The 22528-nt window shown below is 39.6% G+C and overlaps 2 protein-coding genes across 3 annotated transcripts in view; both read right to left on the bottom strand.

Annotated features, from left to right (window-relative positions):
* Positions 1-22528, bottom strand: part of LOC134750524 (BTB/POZ domain-containing protein KCTD9) — a 512667-nt gene that overhangs the window by 256755 nt on the left and 233384 nt on the right. The window lies entirely within an intron of this gene.
* Positions 1443-22528, bottom strand: part of LOC134750473 (lateral signaling target protein 2 homolog) — a 45574-nt gene continuing 24488 nt past the window's right edge. Inside the window, exons 3-14 of the mRNA XM_063685637.1 lie at positions 11819-11956; positions 10922-11112; positions 10217-10364; positions 9624-9729; positions 9088-9243; positions 8799-8904; positions 6824-8266; positions 6457-6537; positions 5388-5605; positions 4584-4758; positions 3700-3848; positions 1443-2437 (exon numbers count right to left, since the gene is read on the bottom strand). Of these exons, the coding sequence (XP_063541707.1) occupies positions 2304-2437; positions 3700-3848; positions 4584-4758; positions 5388-5605; positions 6457-6537; positions 6824-8266; positions 8799-8904; positions 9088-9243; positions 9624-9729; positions 10217-10364; positions 10922-11112; positions 11819-11956 (3045 nt within the window). The 3' untranslated portion in view covers positions 1443-2303. The remainder of the gene's footprint in view (positions 2438-3699; positions 3849-4583; positions 4759-5387; positions 5606-6456; positions 6538-6823; positions 8267-8798; positions 8905-9087; positions 9244-9623; positions 9730-10216; positions 10365-10921; positions 11113-11818; positions 11957-22528) is intronic.

Raw genomic sequence — 22528 nt, 5'->3', positions numbered from 1 at the left:
TTTTTTTTTTATTACGAGCCTATTGTGTCCCACTGCTGGGCAAAGGCCTCCCCCCTCTTCTTCCACTCCTCCCGGTTTTGAGCTACATCTTTGCGAAACAAGAAAATCGAAATTTCGTTATCTAACCTCGCTATCACTTGCATATTCGAGCAGATAACTAAATTTCGATTTTCGCGTTTCCCGGTAGTCCTTTTGTAAACAAACCGCCTTGATGCATCAGTGTCATATTTTATTGTCTGTGAAAACTTGTCAAAAACAGTTTAAGGCACCGTATGTATACTCTATGGTTTACGATAGGTGCTAGTGCTGCATTCTGGCGGCAGAACATTGCAGTAATACCCATAGACATTTTTACTGCGGGAGTTTGCCAAACGAAGGGTAACGTACAAAGTCGTACCGCGCCATATAATTGAACTGACAAAATTGCAGTTTCAAGATTACGTTATACTTTACGCCTCTTAATATTATTTTGCCTATGACTTTAATGACAGTAGAGAAATGTTTTCTTCTTGGCGTAAACAAGATCTGCTCAAACTGAAAGTAAAAAATAAGTGCATTTCCGTTGCCAGGGAGATTTTGGGATTATACTGAGCAACTTTTACTATGGGACCAACCACGAAATCGCGAAAAAATCTTACCCTCATAGAAAATGGGCCAGCCAAAATGTATGAAACAGCCAAATTTTTTCGCGATTTCGGAGTTTGTCCCACAGTAAAAATTGCTCAGTAAAATACCAAAACCTCCCTGGCAACGGGAATACGATTATTACGATTGTCTAACTATAACATTTTTACATAGCTTGGGTATGGTGACAGCTGTCATCGCCATACAATTTATAACCTTAAAACGCAGTTATGTGAAAATACTATAAACAAGATTGGCAAGAGATTTTAATGTCGAAGAAAATACAGCGTAATATATGTATATCATGTCCAAAGGTTTTTGTATACATTGATAATTATCATTTGTGTAAATAAGCCCTTAGTATAATGAACATGAGTAAATCAAACGATAACTAATTATGTAACTGCAAATAATACTGCCTAATATAGTATGAAATAGGTATAATTATGCATTGATAACATCTTTAAATATTCATTTATTAGAGAGCTACCTATTACAATGGAAAACTTTTATAGAATCATTAAATATTTTTGTTTATATATCAGTCAATATTGAAGAATCATACCTATTTATATTTAATTATAATCAACATAACTATATTACATTTATCCAACAATCTAGGTGATACTAAAAATATTTATTAAAAACATAGTTTTGGAATAAACTTTGAATGTGATATAGGTAATAGTGTTCGTCATAATATCGCTGGCCTAATATTACAGGGTTCTATGTTTCACTTTTATCTAACTGACATTTGAACTTTATCATAGTGACATTAAGTCGAATTTCAACTATCTTGAAAATGTAACATAGAACCCTGTAATATTGAGGCAGCGATATGGTATATAAAATAGCAACATTATGTCACGAGTCAAACACTTTTGTGACATGTCACTAGATGCAACCTTTAGACCAGGGTGCGTAGCCAACATGCTATTGGTTTACGCGTAGCGAACGAAACGCAACTGTCACTGTCGCACTAATATGGAAGTGATAGAGACACAAAGCGTTTCGTTGTCGTAACGCAAGCGATCGTCACCTTGGCTAGGCACCCAGGGATATTACACTACCGCTCATAACTATTTAGGCACTCCTAATTTTTTCCATACAATTGTATACAAAATAGACTTTCAGAATTATACCGCTAAGTCGCAGTCGGGTAACAGTTTTTTGTGCAGTTTACTTTTTTAATTTAACAGAAATATCGAGCTTTAAAACGATGTGCAGAATATTCGTGTACATTGCCTATTTATCAAATGGCAAGCGTAAAAAAATCCATAAATCGTTTTCCAGTACAAAATAGTTTTATTTTGTATAAGGGTTTTTTAAATCGTTGCATAAAGTAAACTCGAAATTTTAAAGGATGTCTTTAGCAACAATTTGAGACTCAATATATTTACCTAAGTAAAAGTTCAATCCAACATGTAAGAGTCACTTGCCTGCGATCGAACATTGATGTATGATTTTGGAAATAATTTTTGTATACAATTGTATGGTGAAAATTGCGGGTGCCTAAATACTTTTGGGCAGTAGTGTATATTCGACTCATCCACATATCGTGGCAATGTTATGAATCATATATATTGTCTTGTAGTCATTCCGTTTTCGACCTAACAGTATAGACATAAGGTATGTTTAACCTTAACACGAGCTATTTATTCCGCGGCACGTTGGTTCAATCACCTGTAGTGCGCGCGCCGGCAGCCTCGGGCGATGGATCGGAAGCACTCCTCGCACACGCGCACCGGCTTCATTTGCCCGAAGCGGGGGAGCGGGATGGAGTTAGAGCTGCATGATGCGCAGAATACTTTGCCTGTGGAAAAAATAATAGACCTTGTTGTTGTTGTGTGAATTATACGTATGAAGGTAGGTACATATAGATATAGAATCAAATGGACACCGCATAATGGGCTACAATTATAGCTAGATACAAATATTAATCCTAACACCTGGTGCTTATGTCAAATGTAGATTAATTCCTACAATTTACATATTTGTTAAAAATAAATAATACGAAATTGTCGCTTATAATATTTTACAATGCATGTGCTCGAAAAGTGCGTTTTCTACGGAGCCATATAATGCGGAAAGTACTACCAAAGATAGATATAACTCCGTAATAGATGGATACAGTCTAAGGAAAAAACGTGCCTCTAAAAACAAGAATATTTGATTCTCGTTCAGAGGGCGCTACTAGCTTTGGCCTACTGTCGTATAGATGGCGTTGACGGTTTAGTTTGTTATTTAACAATTTTAACGCATATCAGTGAAAGAACATGGGTCAAAATCATAAAAATAATTAATGCAAATAAAAAAAATCATTTATCCATATTTAAATACATTTTATCGTATTTTTATAAATATTTATTTTTAGTTTTAAAGTGTGTCGACAGATGGCAGTGAATTTAATGGGCTTACAAAATTTACTATGACAGTACCGCTCTAGTATAAGTTACTCTATGGTACTACTTTTCCGCACTAGTGCTTTTTGTTTTCAATTTTTTTTAAGTACATATGGTGCTACTTTCTCGCACTAGTGCAGAAAAGGGCACTTTTCCGCACTAGTGCTTTTTGTTTTCAATTTTTAAATAATTAAACTTATTTGCCATGATATGTTTTTTATATACTCGCACAACGCATAGTAAAACATTGTATGATACACGTGCGTAAAGATGATTTCCGCACTTGTTGCATAAATAGCTATTCTGGTACACCAACTTGATAAATCTAAAATCTTGTCACTTGTAATTGTAAGTTTAGGGTTCCGTACCCAAAGGGTAAAAACGGGACCCTATTACTAAGACTCCTCTGTCCGTCTGCCCATATTTCCATCTGTCTGTCACCAGGCTGTATCTCATGAACCGTAATAGATATAGTTGAAATTTTCACAGATGATGTATTTCTGTTGCCGCTATAACAACGAATACTAAAAAGTGCGGAACCCTAGGTGGGCGAGTCCGAATCGCCCTTGTCCGGTTTTTTGTTATAGGGCCCAGTTTTAACCGGTTAACCCCGGGATAGTGGAATGGTGCAAGTGAGCCTAAGGGGAAGAGAGTAATAGTCGAGTATAAATACCGCAGTTTCTACAATGATGGCGGCGGCGGAAGGCGGTGAAGGGCGAGTCGCAGCGCATGCAAGACGGCGCCGCGATGTCGGGCACCCACTCCGGCGCTCGCTCCACGCGCGAGCTCGCCGGCGCCGGCGCGAGCGAGTCGCAGCGCTCCCTGCAGATAATACAATACAACATTATATATACACACTAATAACAAATTCAACGCTATGAAGGGTCTAGCTTAAAAATATATCTCACTAACCCCTGTATCTTTAGATATTTACATAAAAGTAAACAAAATCTACTCTCAAATGGCTCCTTAAGCCATATTTATACTGATAAAGAGGGGGCAACATTTTTAAATCTAGTTACCAGGTCAAATGGAATATCATTGAAAAGAGCTTAAATTGAATATCCAAAAAAATTATCCAATTTAATTTGCAATTTAAGCCCCTTTGCGGGTACTTATTATACATGAAATTTGTATGAGATTACACTAAAAACTCATTCTTTCAAATAAATCAAAAATTGTTGATATCGTTCACATGATAAATAATAATCCCTGAAAAACCAACATACACACAGTTCGCGAAAATTAGCCAATTTGGCGATAGATGGTGCTGTATTGTATTGTAGTTCGGGCGATTTTCCGCAACTCGACGACTGGCGCCTATTTTGCGTGACAGGTGCTGTACACAATTATGCTTCTTCAAATCTGCCGTAGCAATTGTAATTGTGCTTCTGGTCAAAAGTATTTCGTGATGAATTGATTATAGTTACATGAGAAAATTGATAGTTTGTACGGAACCCTTGGTGCGCGAGTTAAACGAACTCACACTTGACCGGTTTTATTATTTAAAAACCTCATACTACAGTAAGTAAACATAGGCAGTAAATATAATCCAACCTCATCGTGAGATCTCCCGTGGAAACGGAGGGGTGCAGGGAGGGCCGCTCGGGCGGCTTGTCCGTCTGTCTGTCCGCCGTGCTGCGTGTCCGTCTGTCTGAACCCTCGGAGGGTGTATCTGAGGTGCTGTCCGCGTATACTTCTTCGGCGGAGTACACACTGTCGAATGAGCTTCCTGAAATGAAATAAATATGTCTAATTATTAAATCGAATATCATCTATTTTCAGGCAACTAAGGCCCATAGACATAGACAAAACAAAATACGCTCCTGCCAGCGTGCTATGGAACGAAGCATCCTTAGGAGTAAAACTTAGAGACAAACGAAAAAGTGATAACGTATGTTACGTTCGAAAACTAAAATAATAGACGCAGCACAACACACGCAAAGGCTAAAATGGAAATGGGCAGGGCATCTTGCCAGGTCTACAGATAATAGATGGACAAAAACAAAAGGCGTCACTAAATGGATGGGTCCAAGTGTCAAAAGAAGATCAGGAAAACCAAAAGACCGTTGGGTCAACAACATCAAAAACATAGTGGGGACAGATTGGATGGAGAAGGCAAAACACCGGAATGATTGGAGACAGTTGGAGGAGGCCTATACCCAAAAAGGGGCCATGACTTAATATAAATATATAAAAAAATGTTTATGTTTTTAACTTTTTTGTATGTAAAACTATGGTAGATAAAGGCAATTATTATTAAGGCCTAAGGTACATACTTTACAAACTAGCATATAGGTTCCGGCGCATCCGACGTCTGGTTCACTACGAACGCGTACTTTAATAGTTGACCCTGCTTACCGTTCTGAATGACCTGGTCCTCCGTGGCCGCGTATTCGATGTGGCACTTGTCCGGCTCCGCTTCAGGTTCCGGATCCGGGTCCGGCGCGTCCGGCGTCTGGTTCATGAGGAACACTGACTTCAGTATGTTCCGTAGGTCCGCGGCGAAGTTCGTTTGGAGTTGGTCAGCGACTCCAGCTATGCAGACGAATAGGCGGTGGATTAGGTCTTCGCTTGATCTGGAAGGTGAAAGGGATATTTTGTGACTTTTAATTTCCTTATAACCTCCTTTATTGCTTTATTAATTTCCTTATTGCTTAGCGTTAGGCGGACTTATAAAAGAACCATTCGCCTCGCGAGGAATTTGCCGCGCAAATCATCTCGGTATAAAGCCCGAGGCAAACGCACGCGCGACCGAGATGCCTTGGAGGAGGCGCATCTACACAGACAGTTACTTCGCAATTACCTTTCGAGTCAACTCGTTCTGGTCCACACCTGCATATTATAGATGGGGCTATTTATTTGTGTATGAACATCTTACGAGATATTGCGACTCCTTAATACGAGTATATGTAATTCCCTTAGTGCAAAGTATAAACTCCCAACTATATCACTCCATGGTCAACTGCGGAAACTTTCACCTTGACAAAGTAAACTTCACCACTTTTGTTCTGTTGTATTTGTTTTATCTCTTTTGTTACTTGTAAATTTAAACGAATGAAAGGCAAAAATATATTTTATCGCGTTGTACGGCATAGCCATTTCTTATTCTTATACACTTGTTGTTGTCAATAATGACATTGTCAAGTACTGCCATAGACAGTAGACAAGATGGCGCTGGTCGCTGCTGCAAAGGCTGCGTTCAGCTTATGGTTGGGCCGTGTCGTACGGCTGCGATCGTGACCCAAAATGGTCCCGCCGGAAGATCAGCGCTGACCTTCGGGTCAGCATTATGCTGAGGCGAGACCATTTCGTGGTAAACTTCAACTCCTACCTATTTTATAAGTTCCTATAGCTTTAGTATACTTTTGTATGTAATTTTAGTTTTAAGTTTATCACGAATAAAACATTTGAATTTGAATTTACGTACTTAAACTTGCCCCTCGCCTGTTGTCTCGCGGCGAGCTCTTGAGCTTGTAGCGCCAACGCGATTTGCTCATCGTCCGCCGTACTGAAAAAACAACACCATTATCAAGTACGTCCTACAATATCATCGCTACTGCTATTCACAATGTCTATTCTATACCGTATTACCAAAAGGATAGTGGAATCAACCACAAAGTAAAAAAAGTTGTCGGATGCTGACTTTAGATCAGTAGTCGATAATAACGATGATCGTCATATGAGATTTCTTCGCATCTTTATATGATACATTTTACATATTCTGACAAATAAAAGCAGACATATTTAGTCTAAATGATAGATTTAAATAAATACAGCTTATCTATCTAGCTCACCTTTCATCAACAAAGTGATCCAAATTCAATCTTAGCGGACTGTGAGCCTGCGCCGACCGGTTGTCCAAGATCACGGTCCCGGGCGACCACATTTTCTTCTTCTTCTTGCTTTTACTCGACTTTCTTAATCGCCTCTCTTCTTTCTTCTGCCGCGAACTACTAGGCGAAGAATTCGACAGGGAATTATTGTCTTGAATACTTAAATCGGCTACTATGTTTCTTGCTAACTCGTTTATAACCTCTTCCGCCATTCTTAACTCTTCAGATTTTATATGTACAGCCGTATCTTCGTCACTTAACCTATCTGTATTTACATTAATCGACGATGACGCTTCGTTCTTTTGAGTATCTTGCTCTTCATAATTAATGTTAACGCTAACATCACCGTTATTTACACTGGAAAAGGAACTTTCTAATGTGTTACTAGCTTTGTCATCTTCCGTTTTTAATACCCTGTTCTGTTGCATGAAGTGGTTTTCTTTGATTTCTTTGTTTTCTGTGTCTGGGGATCTATCTAAACTAGTATTTTCAGTACTGACGCCCGAATCTACAGGCGATTCGTGATCGCTTTCATGACCAAGCATAAACTTCACTTTATCTTCTTCATTATTTTCTATATGCGATTTCGCTGATGTGAAACTATTATTATCATTTGCAACTTCATTGTTATCAATGAAATTTTGTCGGAATTCTTCATTAGTTAGTAATAGTGAGCTTAGATTAGCGTTAGCTATACATATGTTAGTATTTACAATGTCGGCGTCAATATTGTCCGGTATAATTAAAGGGAGATCCGTCGCTATTGCACTTTCTTCTTCTTGAGTGAAGACTGCAGAGTTATTATGTGAGAGAGAAGCTAAAACTACGGGTTCGTGGCTTATCGCGTTCGGTATTAAATATCCGTGACTAGTGGAAGGCATGCAGCTTAGTTGTTCGTTCTTAGGCCCGCTGAAGTAAGGCTCAGTCGGTTCGTTAGATATTAAAGTGGGGACATCGTTCGTAGAGAACGAATGTATTTGGTTATGGTCTAGTATGTCTACGTCGCTAACTATTGAGGATAATCTATCGGCTATTTCCGTGACTTGCTCGTTGAGGGAGGTCACTAGGTCGTGATCAGGTAACTGTCTGTTGGAAGGTTCGCCAGAATTGCCCGCGTTGATAACTAAAGGGTCGAACATCATGAGGCCGTTGGTGGAGAGGTTTCGTAAGGAGGATAAGTCGCTGCTTTCCGTTCTGCTGGTTTTGCGGGTCTTAGCGTCTAGGAGGTCGTTTTGGAATGTGTCTATGCTGGCTGTGTCAGACGGGGGAGGGTCGGAGGGGTGTTCTTGGTGTGGAGTGGAGTCACTGTCGGTGTCGAGCCGACGCAGACCGTCGATGATGGGCGTCATCACTTCTATGTAGTCCGGCAGGTAGTCACTCTCGGTGATGGTTGGCTCGGTGGAACTGTGGAAAATATTTTGAATTAGGGAATTTAGGGATGGGTTATTAGGGAACTTTAAATTATGTTTTATCATTGTAATCACCAGATTAGTTTATCGAGTAGTATGTGAGAATACAGGTGAAATCAAACCAAAAGTAAAAAGGTCTCACTGGATGCCATTTTCAGGTTGCTGACTCTTGAAAACGGTTTGTCTTGTTAACTGCTATATCTACAATTTCAAAAAGGCCCCAATCATCACTGCATCTGAGAAAACGGCTAAGCTAGATCGGGACTGCGATGGCTACGTCTGCCAAATCTGCACTAGGCAAAATCACTGCGGAATGGGGAAACTTGAATCACGTATCAAACAGATCCCGCCGGCGATGGCGGATACAACTGGAAACCTTATAAAAGGAATGGCCAAGTTCATTACTAGACTGAGATCAGTTGAGAAAATGGGGAAGGCTTGGACCAGCAATGACATTCTATAGGCTCCAAATAATCTTTATAAAACAGTAGCGTCAACGACATTGTTGGAATGCTGCTAGTACATACCTCTGCGTATAGAGATCGCGGCAGGGAGCGTGGTCCGCGTAGAAGCGAGACACGAACTCGCCGATGTCGGGATACTGGCACGACGGGTCCTCCGAAGGTTCTGCACCTGTGAGTATAAGTATAAAACCCTAAGTAAACCGAACCGGATGGATACTTAGTAATAAACCCTAGTTTCCTATATTGTTTAGAGGTCAGAAGCCACTTAAAACCCAGTGCCAGCGCCAAATTTTGGGATCCTTCAACTACTTTAATAGGGCAAACCCAAAAATGAGCAGGAATATCAACTTACCATGCGGTATCTCCAGGCCAGCTAAACTGGAGACATCTTCGTTGGTACAGAGTAACCGCTCGAGGGCTATAAGCTCCCGCCGGTCTAGCGTCCACAGGAGAGAGCGGATCTTGTGAAGAAGGGTGCGGAATGGACGGAACATGTCTGACATCTCCTCTGTAATACACAGAAAAGCTTTTCGTTAAATCAATGTATCACGCCTAGGAGACCAGAGCACAGAGATTCTAACGAAATCATATGTCAAGCAATTAGGATTTGAGGTATAATGTTCTGAAAATATGATATCACGCTAAGTTAATTAAGCCGAATCTGCACATGTCAGAAGTTTTGTTTTCTTTTTACATCATCTTGACATTCTAAGTTCATTATAACTCGACTAAATTGAAGAAAGTTCATTAACTTTAACTGACTTTAACTTGGGAAGTTATTTAAAATTAGACCTTTGTAGTCTTTACCTATGTCAGATCATGCTATATAACTATTTGGGCATTATATTTCAACTTCATGGCAATCAATAATTGACTATTTAAACTTACCTGGTGACTTATCTATGCTCAAAGGCCCGCTGGAGTATATTAATAGCCCGCTGACGATGGCGAGCCGTGGCACGGCGAACATCAGTGCTGGGTCGTATGAGTCCACCTGAAAACACAAATTAGATTATTTTCAACCGTCACAGCATGAGTTCGTTCATTATCCAGATTATCCTTTCATCATCAGAGCAGGGTAATCATTAATTCCCTCGCTTTCTTTTAAATTGTCTCTCACACAGTTTATAATCAGCATCCTTAACAGAAGCAAATGCGAGGATACATGTTCATTCTAACCGGACAATTGCCTCGCCGTGAGTCGGTTCAGTTACTACCCTAGTAGGGTAGCGACCGAACTTAATCTTAATCAGAACCGAATCAGTTACAAAGCCTAATCAGATAAAGATACTTCGATTTAAAAATACGATCACGTTATTCCTGCTAGGAATTTCTTGGGTAAGCAGCGACTGCGAAGGACAAAGCCCGTCGTAAATTATGCGATAACACCAGACATATGTTGTTACGCTTCGAACTCGTAAGGGGTCTTCGTCTTCACGTTTACTGTAACGCTCAATTTACGCTCAAAAGTAGGATCTAACCTGTTCCTGTGTGAGCAGCGAATGCTTCAAGGCCCTCCGTAGGCTCTCGGAGAATAACACACAGATGAGCTGCTGCGCTTCAAACTCGTGAGGAGTCTTCACGTTCACCATGGCGCTCACGTAGCAAAGCTCGAACTCTGCAAACAACCTGAAACAATAATGAAATACTTTGAAAATCATGTCGCCCATTATGATGATGCAAATTGATAAAGTATTACGAGTTTACGGGCAATGTAGATTGCCTTGTCACGAAGCTGATCATATTTTCCTAGTAACTAACTACGCAGCCTCAGCGACACAAAACGACCGCTATTCTGCCCTATTTTGCGCCTCTTCGGTCCTACGTATCCAAAGAGCGGTTAGATATGTTATCGTTCCAGCGGTATCTAGTTCTAGGATGGAATCCGGACGTTACCTGTCTAACCAACGCTCTACTCACTGCACGGTCGTCTATCATCTTTCTCTCTCACCAAGAGAAATGTATGGCTTTGATTACCTTTGATTTAAACAAATCTTGTCAAATATCCTAAGACTCACATGAAGCATGTCATCTTGCTGCGACAGAGCCAGGCCTCTGGGTCGCAAGCATTGCTCTCTGAGCAACGACCGCACGGTCTCCAGGCTTCTGGTTAGAGCTTTGGCTAGAAGACACATGGCAGCTGATTCCTCCTTCCTCCCTCTCGATTCATTATATGTAACACTTACTTGTCAAATATCCTAAGACTCTCATGCAGCATGTCGTCCTGCTGCGACAGAGCCAGGCCTCTGGGTCGCAAGCATTGCTCTCTGAGCAACGACCGGACGGTCTCCAGGCTTCTAGTGAGGGCTTTGGCCAGGGGGCGCATGGCGGCTGATTCCTCCTCGCGATTCATTATGGATGAACCAGCGGCTAGACACTGGAAGTAGACAAATATTTGATGGTTAAAAATTGGAGGGACATTTCGATACGTAAGCATCTGGAGAGATGAGGATGCTATGAAAGTAGGGTAATTAGGTGTGAATGCGTAGTTTTATGAGGAAAGGCATACTTAGGCAGAAGCATTGTGCGCGAGACAGCATGAAGTAAGGGAATGAATAATAAATGGGCAGAAAACAGAGAAAAACAGAAAAGGAAAACGGCTGCGTCGACCTCAAGTAAATGGGATATGGGAGGCGTATCATGAGCCACATTTTATGGCAAGCAATAAAAACATCTAAGAACAACAAGTCATTTCTGCTTTTCATAAGCAGAAATCGTGTCCAGTGTCTTTAGTTCTTGAAGCTCATCATCGACAACTTCCCGTGTCACATCCTTGATAGTAGCTGAACTAGCAATCAGCAAACACCCTTCAATTGATGATCCCCCTAAGACGGCGAAGTGTGCTATCAACGAGTGTTCTCACCACAGTACAGAGAGATGTAGTCACAACTATGAATGATCCATAGTCTCGTCAAGAGTGATTAACTATGAAGAACAGCTGTTCTCTGCCCTATGCACCGAACCATAACTGTCCAGCCAAGTTGCCCTAAAGCATGTCTTGTGGAAACATGACGCGGAAGCCTATTGCCGAGACGCTGATTCATGATCTGTGATCATCTGTGACCAAGAAAAGCTGTACTAACCTCAGCTCCGAACCAAAGCTGTCCAGCCAAATTGTCCTGGAGCACGTCCTCTGGAAACTTGACGCGGAAGCCTCTCGCTACGCGCTCGTCGCCGAGGAGCTGGTCCATGATCTGGCTGATGATGTTCAGCACTCGATCCTGGAACAGGAGTTTAAGAATGAATACTCGTTTGTTGTTTTGGAGCTTTGTATGAATGAATATAGAACCAACAACTACAAAATTACAGTATGATATGAATAATCCAGAGGAAAAACGACAAGAGTCTATTAAGAAATAACGTTTTAATGACATTGAACCTTCTTAGATTTTAAGCCTTTGTCACTTAGGCTACAAAAACGAATAGATTGACACCTCATTCATCAGTCGTCTAAGAGTTCTGACGGTACGATTGAAAACAGGACACATACATAGACTGCTAAAATCACAACCCTTCCTTTTGGATTTTCTGCAATCGGGTAGTGTGCATTTATTACTAAACGACTCGAGGCGCGACCTCGTTAGCGGACGGGGTGGTTGGCGAAATGCCACGGCACGCACAACCTTTAAGGGTGACCTGTCCGATAAAATAACAATGCTATGGAATTTCATGAGGGGTATTTTTTCGCCGACTACTCAAGGTTTTCGTTGATGTATGACATAAACGGTTTGTCAGATATAAAAATACGTACAGTACGAGGTGTTTACATTCCCCACAAAAAGGTGAATGCACTGACAACGTATTTTTCACCACACTACCTCGTAAAGGCTCTCTTTATTGTTCAAAAATTGATGAGAGAGTTTTATCCCTATGAAGAGTGGCAGTGTAAGTTAATGAAAATTGTAAGTTGTTTCCTCATATCACCAATACACAATATAACTATTTTACAGCTACTAGGTCTCCGCGGGAGTCTTAGACTGTATGTTTTTCACTCACTCTTAACAACAAGGAGTGGATTTGTGAAAACAAAGTATCCATCCTATGGGACTGAACCGTTCGATACAATGGTGTAGCCACGGAAAGGTAGCAGAGAAGCAAAGTTACTATCACATTTATTATATTATATTATTAGTGAATATATTTTAGTGACGTTAAGATTCATAAAATACCTAGCCAATAAATACAAATGCACTTTAACATACAAAAGACATAGTCAAGCAACATAGAAACAAATGTATTCATCTTTTATTGCACACAATATTCTCTGGATACAGCACATAGTTGCCTCTATTACTGAGTCATACCATCAACATAGTTAACCGATACTAATATAAGGCCTATGGTTAGTTAAAGAGTTGCTGTTATTTAGAAGCCACGTTCCGTACTAGCACGTGTAGCATCACAATGTCAGTCTGTATGTTAGTCAAAAGAGGTATCTTTAAGTAAGTAAAACACGTCACATAAGCCCTTTTCGCACGGTGTGTATCAATCATATGGGACGCAATCGTAACCTCGTACATATCTTCTAGTTGAAGTGTATATAGCAGTTTCAACTTTGTTCCGACAAGTTAAAGTTCAAAATCCTGTTAATGGCTAAAACGTGATGAGGTCTAGTAAATTAGTCTTGTTTATTATTAGATAACAAACAAATGTGTCGTACTGAGTAAAAAGAGACGTTAGGGCGCCTTAAACTGTGGCCATTTCAATTATTTAATACAAACGCTACGCTTCTCCACGTTGGCGCCTGTTGCTCTCTAAGGTCACTTTTTTAAAAGAATGACACAGAATAAAACATCAGCTTCGAAACAATAATATTACAATTGTATTTAAATCAATTTATTCGTACAAAGCAATGTCAACCGTAACGTATTTATAATAAAGTCGTTTATATTTTAAGTGTAAAAAAAGAGTTTCTTATGCAAGAGATAAATGGTATAAACTAATTATAAATGTTGAATGTCAAGTACGACACACGCTACTTTTAATTGGCATTATGGTAATCGTATCATAAATAAACATAAGTAGGTATGGCAAATGCTTAGCCACTTAATTGGTTGAAATCAGGTGTTTTTCTTTTTTGTTTGTAAATACTGTAATAAATAGTAATTAAAAGTGGATTAATCAAAAGTTTTTGTTATCGCAAGCTTACTGTTGGTGTTAAGAGGAAAGGGGACGATCGCTTTTTCATACAAATGTAGTCCCCATTTTCCTCTACATATTAATATTTCGATATCGGGGCGGTCGTCTACTTTCGTCTAATAAACCAATACTTTGTGGCCTTAACCTAATCAAACTAAGTACTTAAAATGTTCTGTAGACTATAATGACCTAAAAAGCCTATTTCGTCACCACGCTCACAACTGACACGTGGCGCTAACACTTTTCTATACATTTCCGGGACCCGTACCAAGAGTCACTGACAGTTTCCCGTTAGTGTTGCCCCGGCATCAGTGTAGCGAGCGAGATGCATAGAAAGTAAGTTACGTTCACGCTAGCGTTTATGTCAGTGCCAAACTGGTGGTAGCCACACGGGTCGATAAAATAAAGACAATACCAAAGATAGATATAACTCCGTAATAGATGGATACAGTCTAAGGAAAAAACGTGCCTCGAAAATCAAGAAAATTTGATTCTCGTTCAGAGGGCGCTACTAGTTTTGGCCTACAGTCGTATAGATGGCGTTGACGGTTTCGTTTGTTATTTAACAATTTTAACGCATATCAGTGAAAGAACATGGGTCATAATCATAAAAATAATTAATGCAAATAAAAAAAATCATTTATCTATATTTAAATACATTCTATCGTATTTTTATAAATCTTCATTTTTAGTTTTAAAGTGTGTCGACAGATGGCAGTGAATTTACTGGGGTTACAAAATTTACTATGACAGTACCGCTCTAGTATAAGTTACTCTATGACAATACGGATGTTGGACCAGCAATCGTCATAGTGGTGAAACAGGGGCCTGGCCATACGACGAAAAAGTAGCATGTGAGGCAGTTTATGACAAAATTAGTGCTTTTTCTCTGATGTTTTGAAACAAATTGGTAACGGATTTTTATTTAGGACGGTAATACATAGTTATTTTCCAATATCATGGAATGCAATACCTTGAAACATATTTAAAGCTAAATGGAATAGTATAGAAACTATAATGAAAAGCCAGTGCAAACTTTCTACCGTTTGTGTCCAACGTTCAAGTAATTGGAAAGCTGCAGAACAGGTGCATTTTGTATTAATTCAATGTCCCATTTATCTTCAAATAGGCACTACATTGTATATAATAAAACAAGCGTCTATATACTATAGCTACTATGCTCAACATTGCGCGGCTTGAAAAAAATTGTGACCACCAAACAGCTGTGCTGTTGTTGACCGTATTTCAAATAAATTATTTCACACCATCACCATTCACACCTTTAGTGGAATAACGTGGGCCACAGTTATTTTTAGACAGCATTTATATTTAATAAATCGGAAAGAACTACAATGAGTAAGGTAATAATAATAACTTACCGTGACATAACATGTATGTTTCATATAAACTATGGAGTATTAGCTAATCGTTTTACCACCATTATTGGAATAACGTGGGCCACAGTTATTTTTAGACAGCATTTATATTTAATAAATCGGAAAGAACTACAATGAGTAGGTAAGGTAATAATAATAACTTACCGTGACATAACATGTATGTTTCATATAAACTATGGAGTATTAGCTAATCGTTTTACCACCATTATTGGAACAACGTGGGCCACAGTTATTTTTAGACACCATTTATATTTAATAAATCGGAAAGAACTACAATGAGTAAGGTAATAATAATAACTTACCTTGACATAACATGTATGATTCATATAAACTATGGAGTATTAGCTAATCGTTTTACACCATTATTGGAATAACGTGGGCCACAGTTATTTTTAGACAGCATTTATATTTAATAAATTGGAAAGAACTACAATGAGTAAGGTAATAATAATAACTTACCGTGACATAACATGTATGTTTCATATAAACTATGGAGTATTAGCTAATCGTTTTGCCACCATTATTGGAATAACGTGGGCCACAGTTATTTTTAGACAGCATTTATATTTAATAAATCGGAAAGAACTACAATGAGTAAGGTAATAATGATAACTTACCGTGACATAACATCTATGTTTCATATAAACTATGGAGTATTAGCTAATCGTTTTGCCACCATTATTGGAATAACGTGGGCCACAGTTATTTTTAGACAGCATTTATATTTAATAAATCGGAAAGAACTACAATGAGTAAGGTAATAATAATAACTTACCGTGACATAACATGTACATGTTTCATATAAACTGGAGTATTAGCTAATCGTTATTATTGGAATAACATGGGTCACAGTTATTTTTAGACACCTTTATGTTTAAGGTGCGTCGAGGTCAGATTGAAAGGGTTTTTCATGAGGGGTAAGACAAAAAATCGTCCGTATGCCGAAGCATTACGGACGACTTTTCATCTTACCCCGCATGAAAAACCCTTTCAATCTTACCCCAACGCACCTTAATAAATCGGAAAGAACTATAAAGAGTAGACTTGACCGTGACATCACATGACTGTCTGTGTGTCATGTTAACCTATTATACTTAATTTACTCTTTGATGCTAACTACGGAATGGCTAATCATTTTGACATGAAACGTCGTGATTGGCAAAATCCCTCCTGCCAAAACACACAAGAGGGAAAAGCCATAGTTAGAAGAAAAAATCGTATTGGCAGTTTGAAAAAAAGAAGATGATTTAACTTGTTAGTCAAACACCCTATCCTATCCCTATTCCTTATAATGGTCACCATTATTAGCTGTTTGGTAGAGAATCAACGTTTTAAGAGCCCGTAGTCGATTTGAAAACGCGCGAAGATACGACTTTTACACAGTAACCGAACGCCGGCCGCTGCTTGAAATAACGCGACCGCCTAAACAATATTGATACTTTCGCAACATTATGCGTCACTATAACTTTAATTAGGTTAAAATAAAACTTTCGGTAAATTTGATATAATCGTTTATTACTCTTAACAATTTACCTATGTATTCATATAATACATACAAATTATATAGCATGATGATAATGATTTGCACTAAGGCAATATCTTATATATATATAATCATCTTACTCGCGTTATCCCAGCCTTTTTGCCACGGGTCATGGAAGTCTGCTGGGGTCCGCTTGGCAACTAATCCCAATAATTGGCGTAGGCACTAGTTTTTACGAAAGCGACTGCCATCTGACTTTCCAACGTTCCAACCCAGAGGGGAAACTAGCCTTTTGTTGAAGTTTGGTATACAGATAGTTTGAATCCCGGGGAAGGACATAGAATACTTTTTATTCAAGAACTCACCCTTTAAGGGGGTGGAAATTTGTATATTTGTATGGGGAATCAATAAACGCTGAACCGATTAAGATGAAATGAGGTATGGACATAGTTTGAGTCCTGGGGAAGGACATAGGATAGGTTTTACCCCAGAAACGGGGGGGGGGGTAATGGAAATTTGTATGGGATCCAATAAAACCGAAATGGATGGAATTTGATATTATGGAGATAGTCTTAATCGTTGGGAAGGGTGTATAATAATTTTTATTTCCAAAGTCATCCTCTTCTCTTCTCCACTCTTCTAACACTCGTTCAACGTGTTGTTGGTTGTACGATGAATACTGCTCAAGACCTGGAACACCTGGAGTGCTTCTGGGTGCAAAGGGTCAGGGGTAACACTCGCTCAACGTGCCGCTGGTAGAGTATGATGGGGAAAACTCAAGACCTGGAACACCTGAAGTGCTGCTGGGTGCAAAGGGTCAGGGGTAACACTCGCTCAACATGTCGCTGGTAGTGTGTAGTGTACGATGGATACAGCTCAAGACCTGGAACACCTGGAATGCTTCTGGGTGCAAAGAGTCAGGGGTAACACTCGCTCAACGTGCTGCTGGTAGTGTATGATAGGGAAAGCTCCAGACCTGGAACACCTGGAGTGCTGCTGGGTACAAAGGGTCAGGGGTAACGGGTAACACTCGCTCAACGTGCCGCTGGTAGTGTATGATGGGGAAAGCTCCAGATCTGAAACACCTGGAGTGCTGCTGAGTGCAAAGGGTCAAGGGCAAAGGGTGGGTAACACTCGCTCAACGTGTTGTGGGTAGTGTATGACGGAGACAGCTCAAAATCTGGAACACCTGGAGTGCTGCTGGACGCATCGGATCAGGGGTAAAACTCTTTTAATCTGAAGTTGGTAGAGTATGCTGTAGGCAGGTTAAGTTCTTCAAGACCTGGAACACCTGGAGGGCTGCCAGATGAAGCAGGCACCTGACCAGAGCTACTACACGTTTAACATGCAGTAGGTACTGGGGGTTAAAAGGGGGTGGAAGTTCTGATAACAATAAATGAACCTGAGTTCCACTAAGTACAGCCAGGGTTCATCATCAGCTCTATCTTGGGTACTGCTCTCCCATTTGGTCATCAAGACGTGTCAGAAGACCAAAACAGCGTGTGCCTATATTGCACCAAACCTGAGTTCCACTAGGTACAGCCAGGGTTCAGCATCAGCTCTATCTTGGGTACTGCTCTCCCAAGTGTTCATCAAGACGTGTCGGAGGACCAAAACAGCGTGTGCCTATGTTGCACGAAACCTGAGTTCCACTAGGTACAGCCAGGGTTCAGCATCAGCTCCATCTTGGGTACTGCTCTCCTAATTGCTCATCAAGACGTGTCGGAAGACTAAAACAGCGTGTGCCTATGTTGCACGAAACCTGAGTTCCACTAAGTACAGCCAGGGTTCAGCATCAGCTCCATCTTGGGTACTGCTCCCCTAATTGCTCATCAAGACGTGTCGAATAACCAAAACAGCGTGTGCCTATGTTGCACGAAACCTGATTTCCACTAGGTACAGCCAGGGTTCAGCATCAGCTCCATCTTGGGTACTGCTCTCCTAATTGCTCAACAAGACGTGTCGGAAGACCAAAACAACGTGTGCCTATGTTGCACCAAACCTGCGTTCCACTAGGTACAGCCAGGGTTCAGCATCAGCTCCATCTTGGGTACTGCTCTCCTAATTGCTCATCAAGACGTGTCGAATAACCAAAACAGCGTGTGCCTATGTTGCACGAAACCTGATTTCCACTAGGTACAGCCAGGGTTCAGCATCAGCTCCATCTTGGGTACTGCTCTCCTAATTGCTCATCAAGACGTGTCGGAAGACCAAAACAGCGTGTGCCTATGTTGCACCAAACCTGCGTTCCATTAGGTACAGCCAGGGTTCAGCATCAGCTCTATCTTGGGTACTGCTCTCCCAAGTGCTCATCAAGACCTGTCGGAAGACCAAAACAGCGAGTGCCTGTGTTGCACGAAACCTGATTTCCACTAGGTACAGCCAGGGTTCAGCATCAGCTCCATCTTGGGTACTGCTCTCCTAATTGCTCATCAAGACAGACCAAAACAGCGTGTGCCTATGTTGCACTAAACCTGCGTTCCACTAGGTACAGCCAGGGTTCAGCATCAGCTCAGCTCTATGTATACTAAAACCTTCTCCAGAATGTAACACTTTTCTAAAAACCGCATCAAAATCGGTTCAGCCAAATGCGAGATAATCGCGAACATACATACATATATATATATACAAACATACGGATCAAACTGAGAACCTCCTTATTTTTGAAGGCGGTTAATAAACAAGTACTTACAACCCAAGGATTAAAGTTTCTGGTCGCAGTTTACACGCACACAGTACAGCCAAACACGCAAACAAATATAACTTTTTACACGGCGAGCGACGCACACAATGATAAATAACTTCGTCGTCGTCGATGCAACGTGCGGAGCCGATCAACAAACGTCCTGCCTCTACCAGCTCCCGCGCGGGACTGAGGCCGCGAGCGCGTGTCACCGATGTTATAAGAGTAAAAGGGGAAGTTTTTAAAAAATCGTCAGAAAATAAAAGTTGCAATTTAAATAAAATGAAGTACAGCAACAGTTTAAGTAAACATTGAAGATTATTTAAGTATGCAATCTACGTCGAAAATAAGTAGATTTTCGGAGAAATTGTCACTTGTTTTGAGGTCATTTCTGGAGAAAATTGAATTCGTTTAACTTTCATTTCCTCGAACTCTAAGTCATATAACAACAATGTAATCTGATAAACCTAGAGTACAGAATATGTGTAATACAAATTTACCATTTTTAGTAGTCCAAACTTTACGAAATTTACAAATAAGAGCATCAAAATCAGTGCTTTACACGCGTTTACCTAAACGTCCATCAGAAAAAAATTCATTACTAATTTAGTAAGCCTTTTTTCAAAAAATTGATCTGATAAACCTAGAGATAAGAAGTCGTGCTAATAGAAACCAGTACTTGTTATTTCAATTAGGTAACAAAAGGTGTACAATTTCACAGAAGAAATCTATCAACTTTACATTTTTGCGACTAAAATCGTAACCGGGCTCTTAATCTAATTGTTAATAATGATCGCCTTTCTACCATTTATTAGGAATTATATTATAGACTGTTGTATGATGTAGAGAATTACTGTATTTTCAAGCCACACAATGTTTACCATGATGTTGAACAAGTTTACGTTTAGATATCTAAATTGTGTTTAATGTTGATGGTATATAACGTCTGCGCTTGGAGTTAAAGTAAAACTATGACTCAGACAGACAGTAAGTATATTTTTGTACTATGTTGAGATAGGATCGAAATCCTTGTGGTTGCTGTTGGTCTTGGTCGCTCTACCGAAAATCGAAATATATGGAGTTATGGTCGAAAGCAGGCGAAGGTTGATCTTACGTAAAGCGCCGGATGATTTAATTGTGGTATTTTCTATAAAAAGGGACCTAATTGTCGATGGCGCTTACGCCATTATTAACGATGCTCCGATATATATACAATGCCGCACGACGCTGTGCGGCGTAAGCGCCATCGACAATAAGGTCCCTTTCCATAGAAAATGCCCCAATTAAACGCATAAGGTAAACCATACTACGGTTCTTTAAAGATTGGCCCCTTCAACCTTAATTTAAAGATAACTTCTCTACAAAAATATGGGCATATGATGTACCATAAGGCGTCATTGAGTTGTTTACTGTTTTACAGGAAGAGACGCATGCATAATTTTGCCTCTGTCTAGCGACAAACGTAACTATGATAAGTCTACAACATATAGTAAGTTTCCATTATATGATAAGAAAGTTAAGTTATTCCGCTTTCACACAAAGATTCCAATATATTGCTATTACATTTTGCATACATACTAGTTGCAAAAGCCAAGACAAACTTAAATGAACCCTATTCAATAGATTTTAACGTTTATAAATGATTAACTTATTTGGTAATTCTCACAGAAGTGTGTAAATTTAATCCCGACCTCAGAACATTATTCAGGATCGTCTCAGTAATATTTGAATGATGGATATACATACATAATTGTCAAAGGCAGAAAAAAGGCAGAAAAAACAAGATTTTTCCAAATACTTTTGTAAACTATATATATCGTTGTCTGAATGCTTGTAACACAAGCCTTCTTGAGCTTACTGTGGGACTTAGTCAATTTGTGTAAGAATGTCCTATAATATTTATTTATTTAGACTAGACCTGTGTTGTGTGAACCAGACACGATCTCGACGCCACAATGACGTTACATTTAAGTATTTGTTACTATTGGCAGTTGTTATTGGAATTAATAAAATGCAACTTTCTTATCAGTTTTTGAACAATCAAGAGAGCCTTTACCAGCTGGTATGGTGAAAACATCATTTTTGGCTCTTTGACATTCCTAAATCTGGTGATTTCTACTCCGGCTGGCTCTACTCTTTAAAAGTATGCCAACCCTGTGCTAGCATAATATTTGTCGAGAACAGATTCATACAACACTAAAACATTAAATGTGTCGTAAGCAATTCAGATCCATACTTCTACAAAAGGGTAATGACTAATGACTTATTTCTAACGAAGAATAAAATATGCGAAGCGTCAATAAACTGGATTTGCTAAGGAAAAATGTCTCAATAAGTGCGTAGACTGCGTAGTGCATAAACATGAAACGCAGCGGGGATATGAGATGACGTGTTTAGAAAAATATTTTGTTTTTATACTTTGTGCATTATTTTTGGCATAAGAAACGATTTTGTAAAATATGAAGATATTCCCGAAGAAATCTATAATGGGACATCTCACACAAATCGACCTAGTCCCACAGTAAGCTCAATAAGGCTTGTGTTGTGGGCACTAAATGACGATGTTTATAATAGATAGATAAATATAAATACTTATATATTTGCGATAAAAACACAAATAAAAATAAATGCCCTTGCCAGGATTCGTACCCGGTACAAATAGAATTTAAAGGTAATTATAGATGTTTTCTGAATAAAAAGGCGAGAAGGCACGGAGACTAATTTATACAACTATTATCGTCAGACGGGATCATGTACAGTCAGCTCCTCTTGCATACAAACTTTATATTGCCTGTACATTTCATAAACGAGAAAATAGCGAACAGCTACACCCGCCTAGAGTACGGTTGCCTTACATTAGGTAGATACTCGTACTTCTTTTGTAACTAACAATACCTTAGCGAGTCTCAATTAACTCAGTTGAATTTGAATGAAATCCGTCGTAACCCACAACATGACGTCATAGACACTGACCTCCGCAGCAGCCGTTAAGTAACATCAATTCACAAACCATTCAGCGGACCAAGGATAACAAGGCCAATTGCAAGTGTTGCAACTGCCACGCGTGCCATCTTTATGTTTATATGGGAAA

This window comes from Cydia strobilella, chromosome 20 (assembly GCF_947568885.1).
Source record: "Cydia strobilella chromosome 20, ilCydStro3.1, whole genome shotgun sequence".
Lineage (NCBI taxonomy): Eukaryota > Metazoa > Arthropoda > Insecta > Lepidoptera > Tortricidae > Cydia > Cydia strobilella.
The sequence above is the reverse complement of the archived record's forward strand: the minus strand, read 5'-3'. Positions and strand labels throughout refer to the sequence as shown.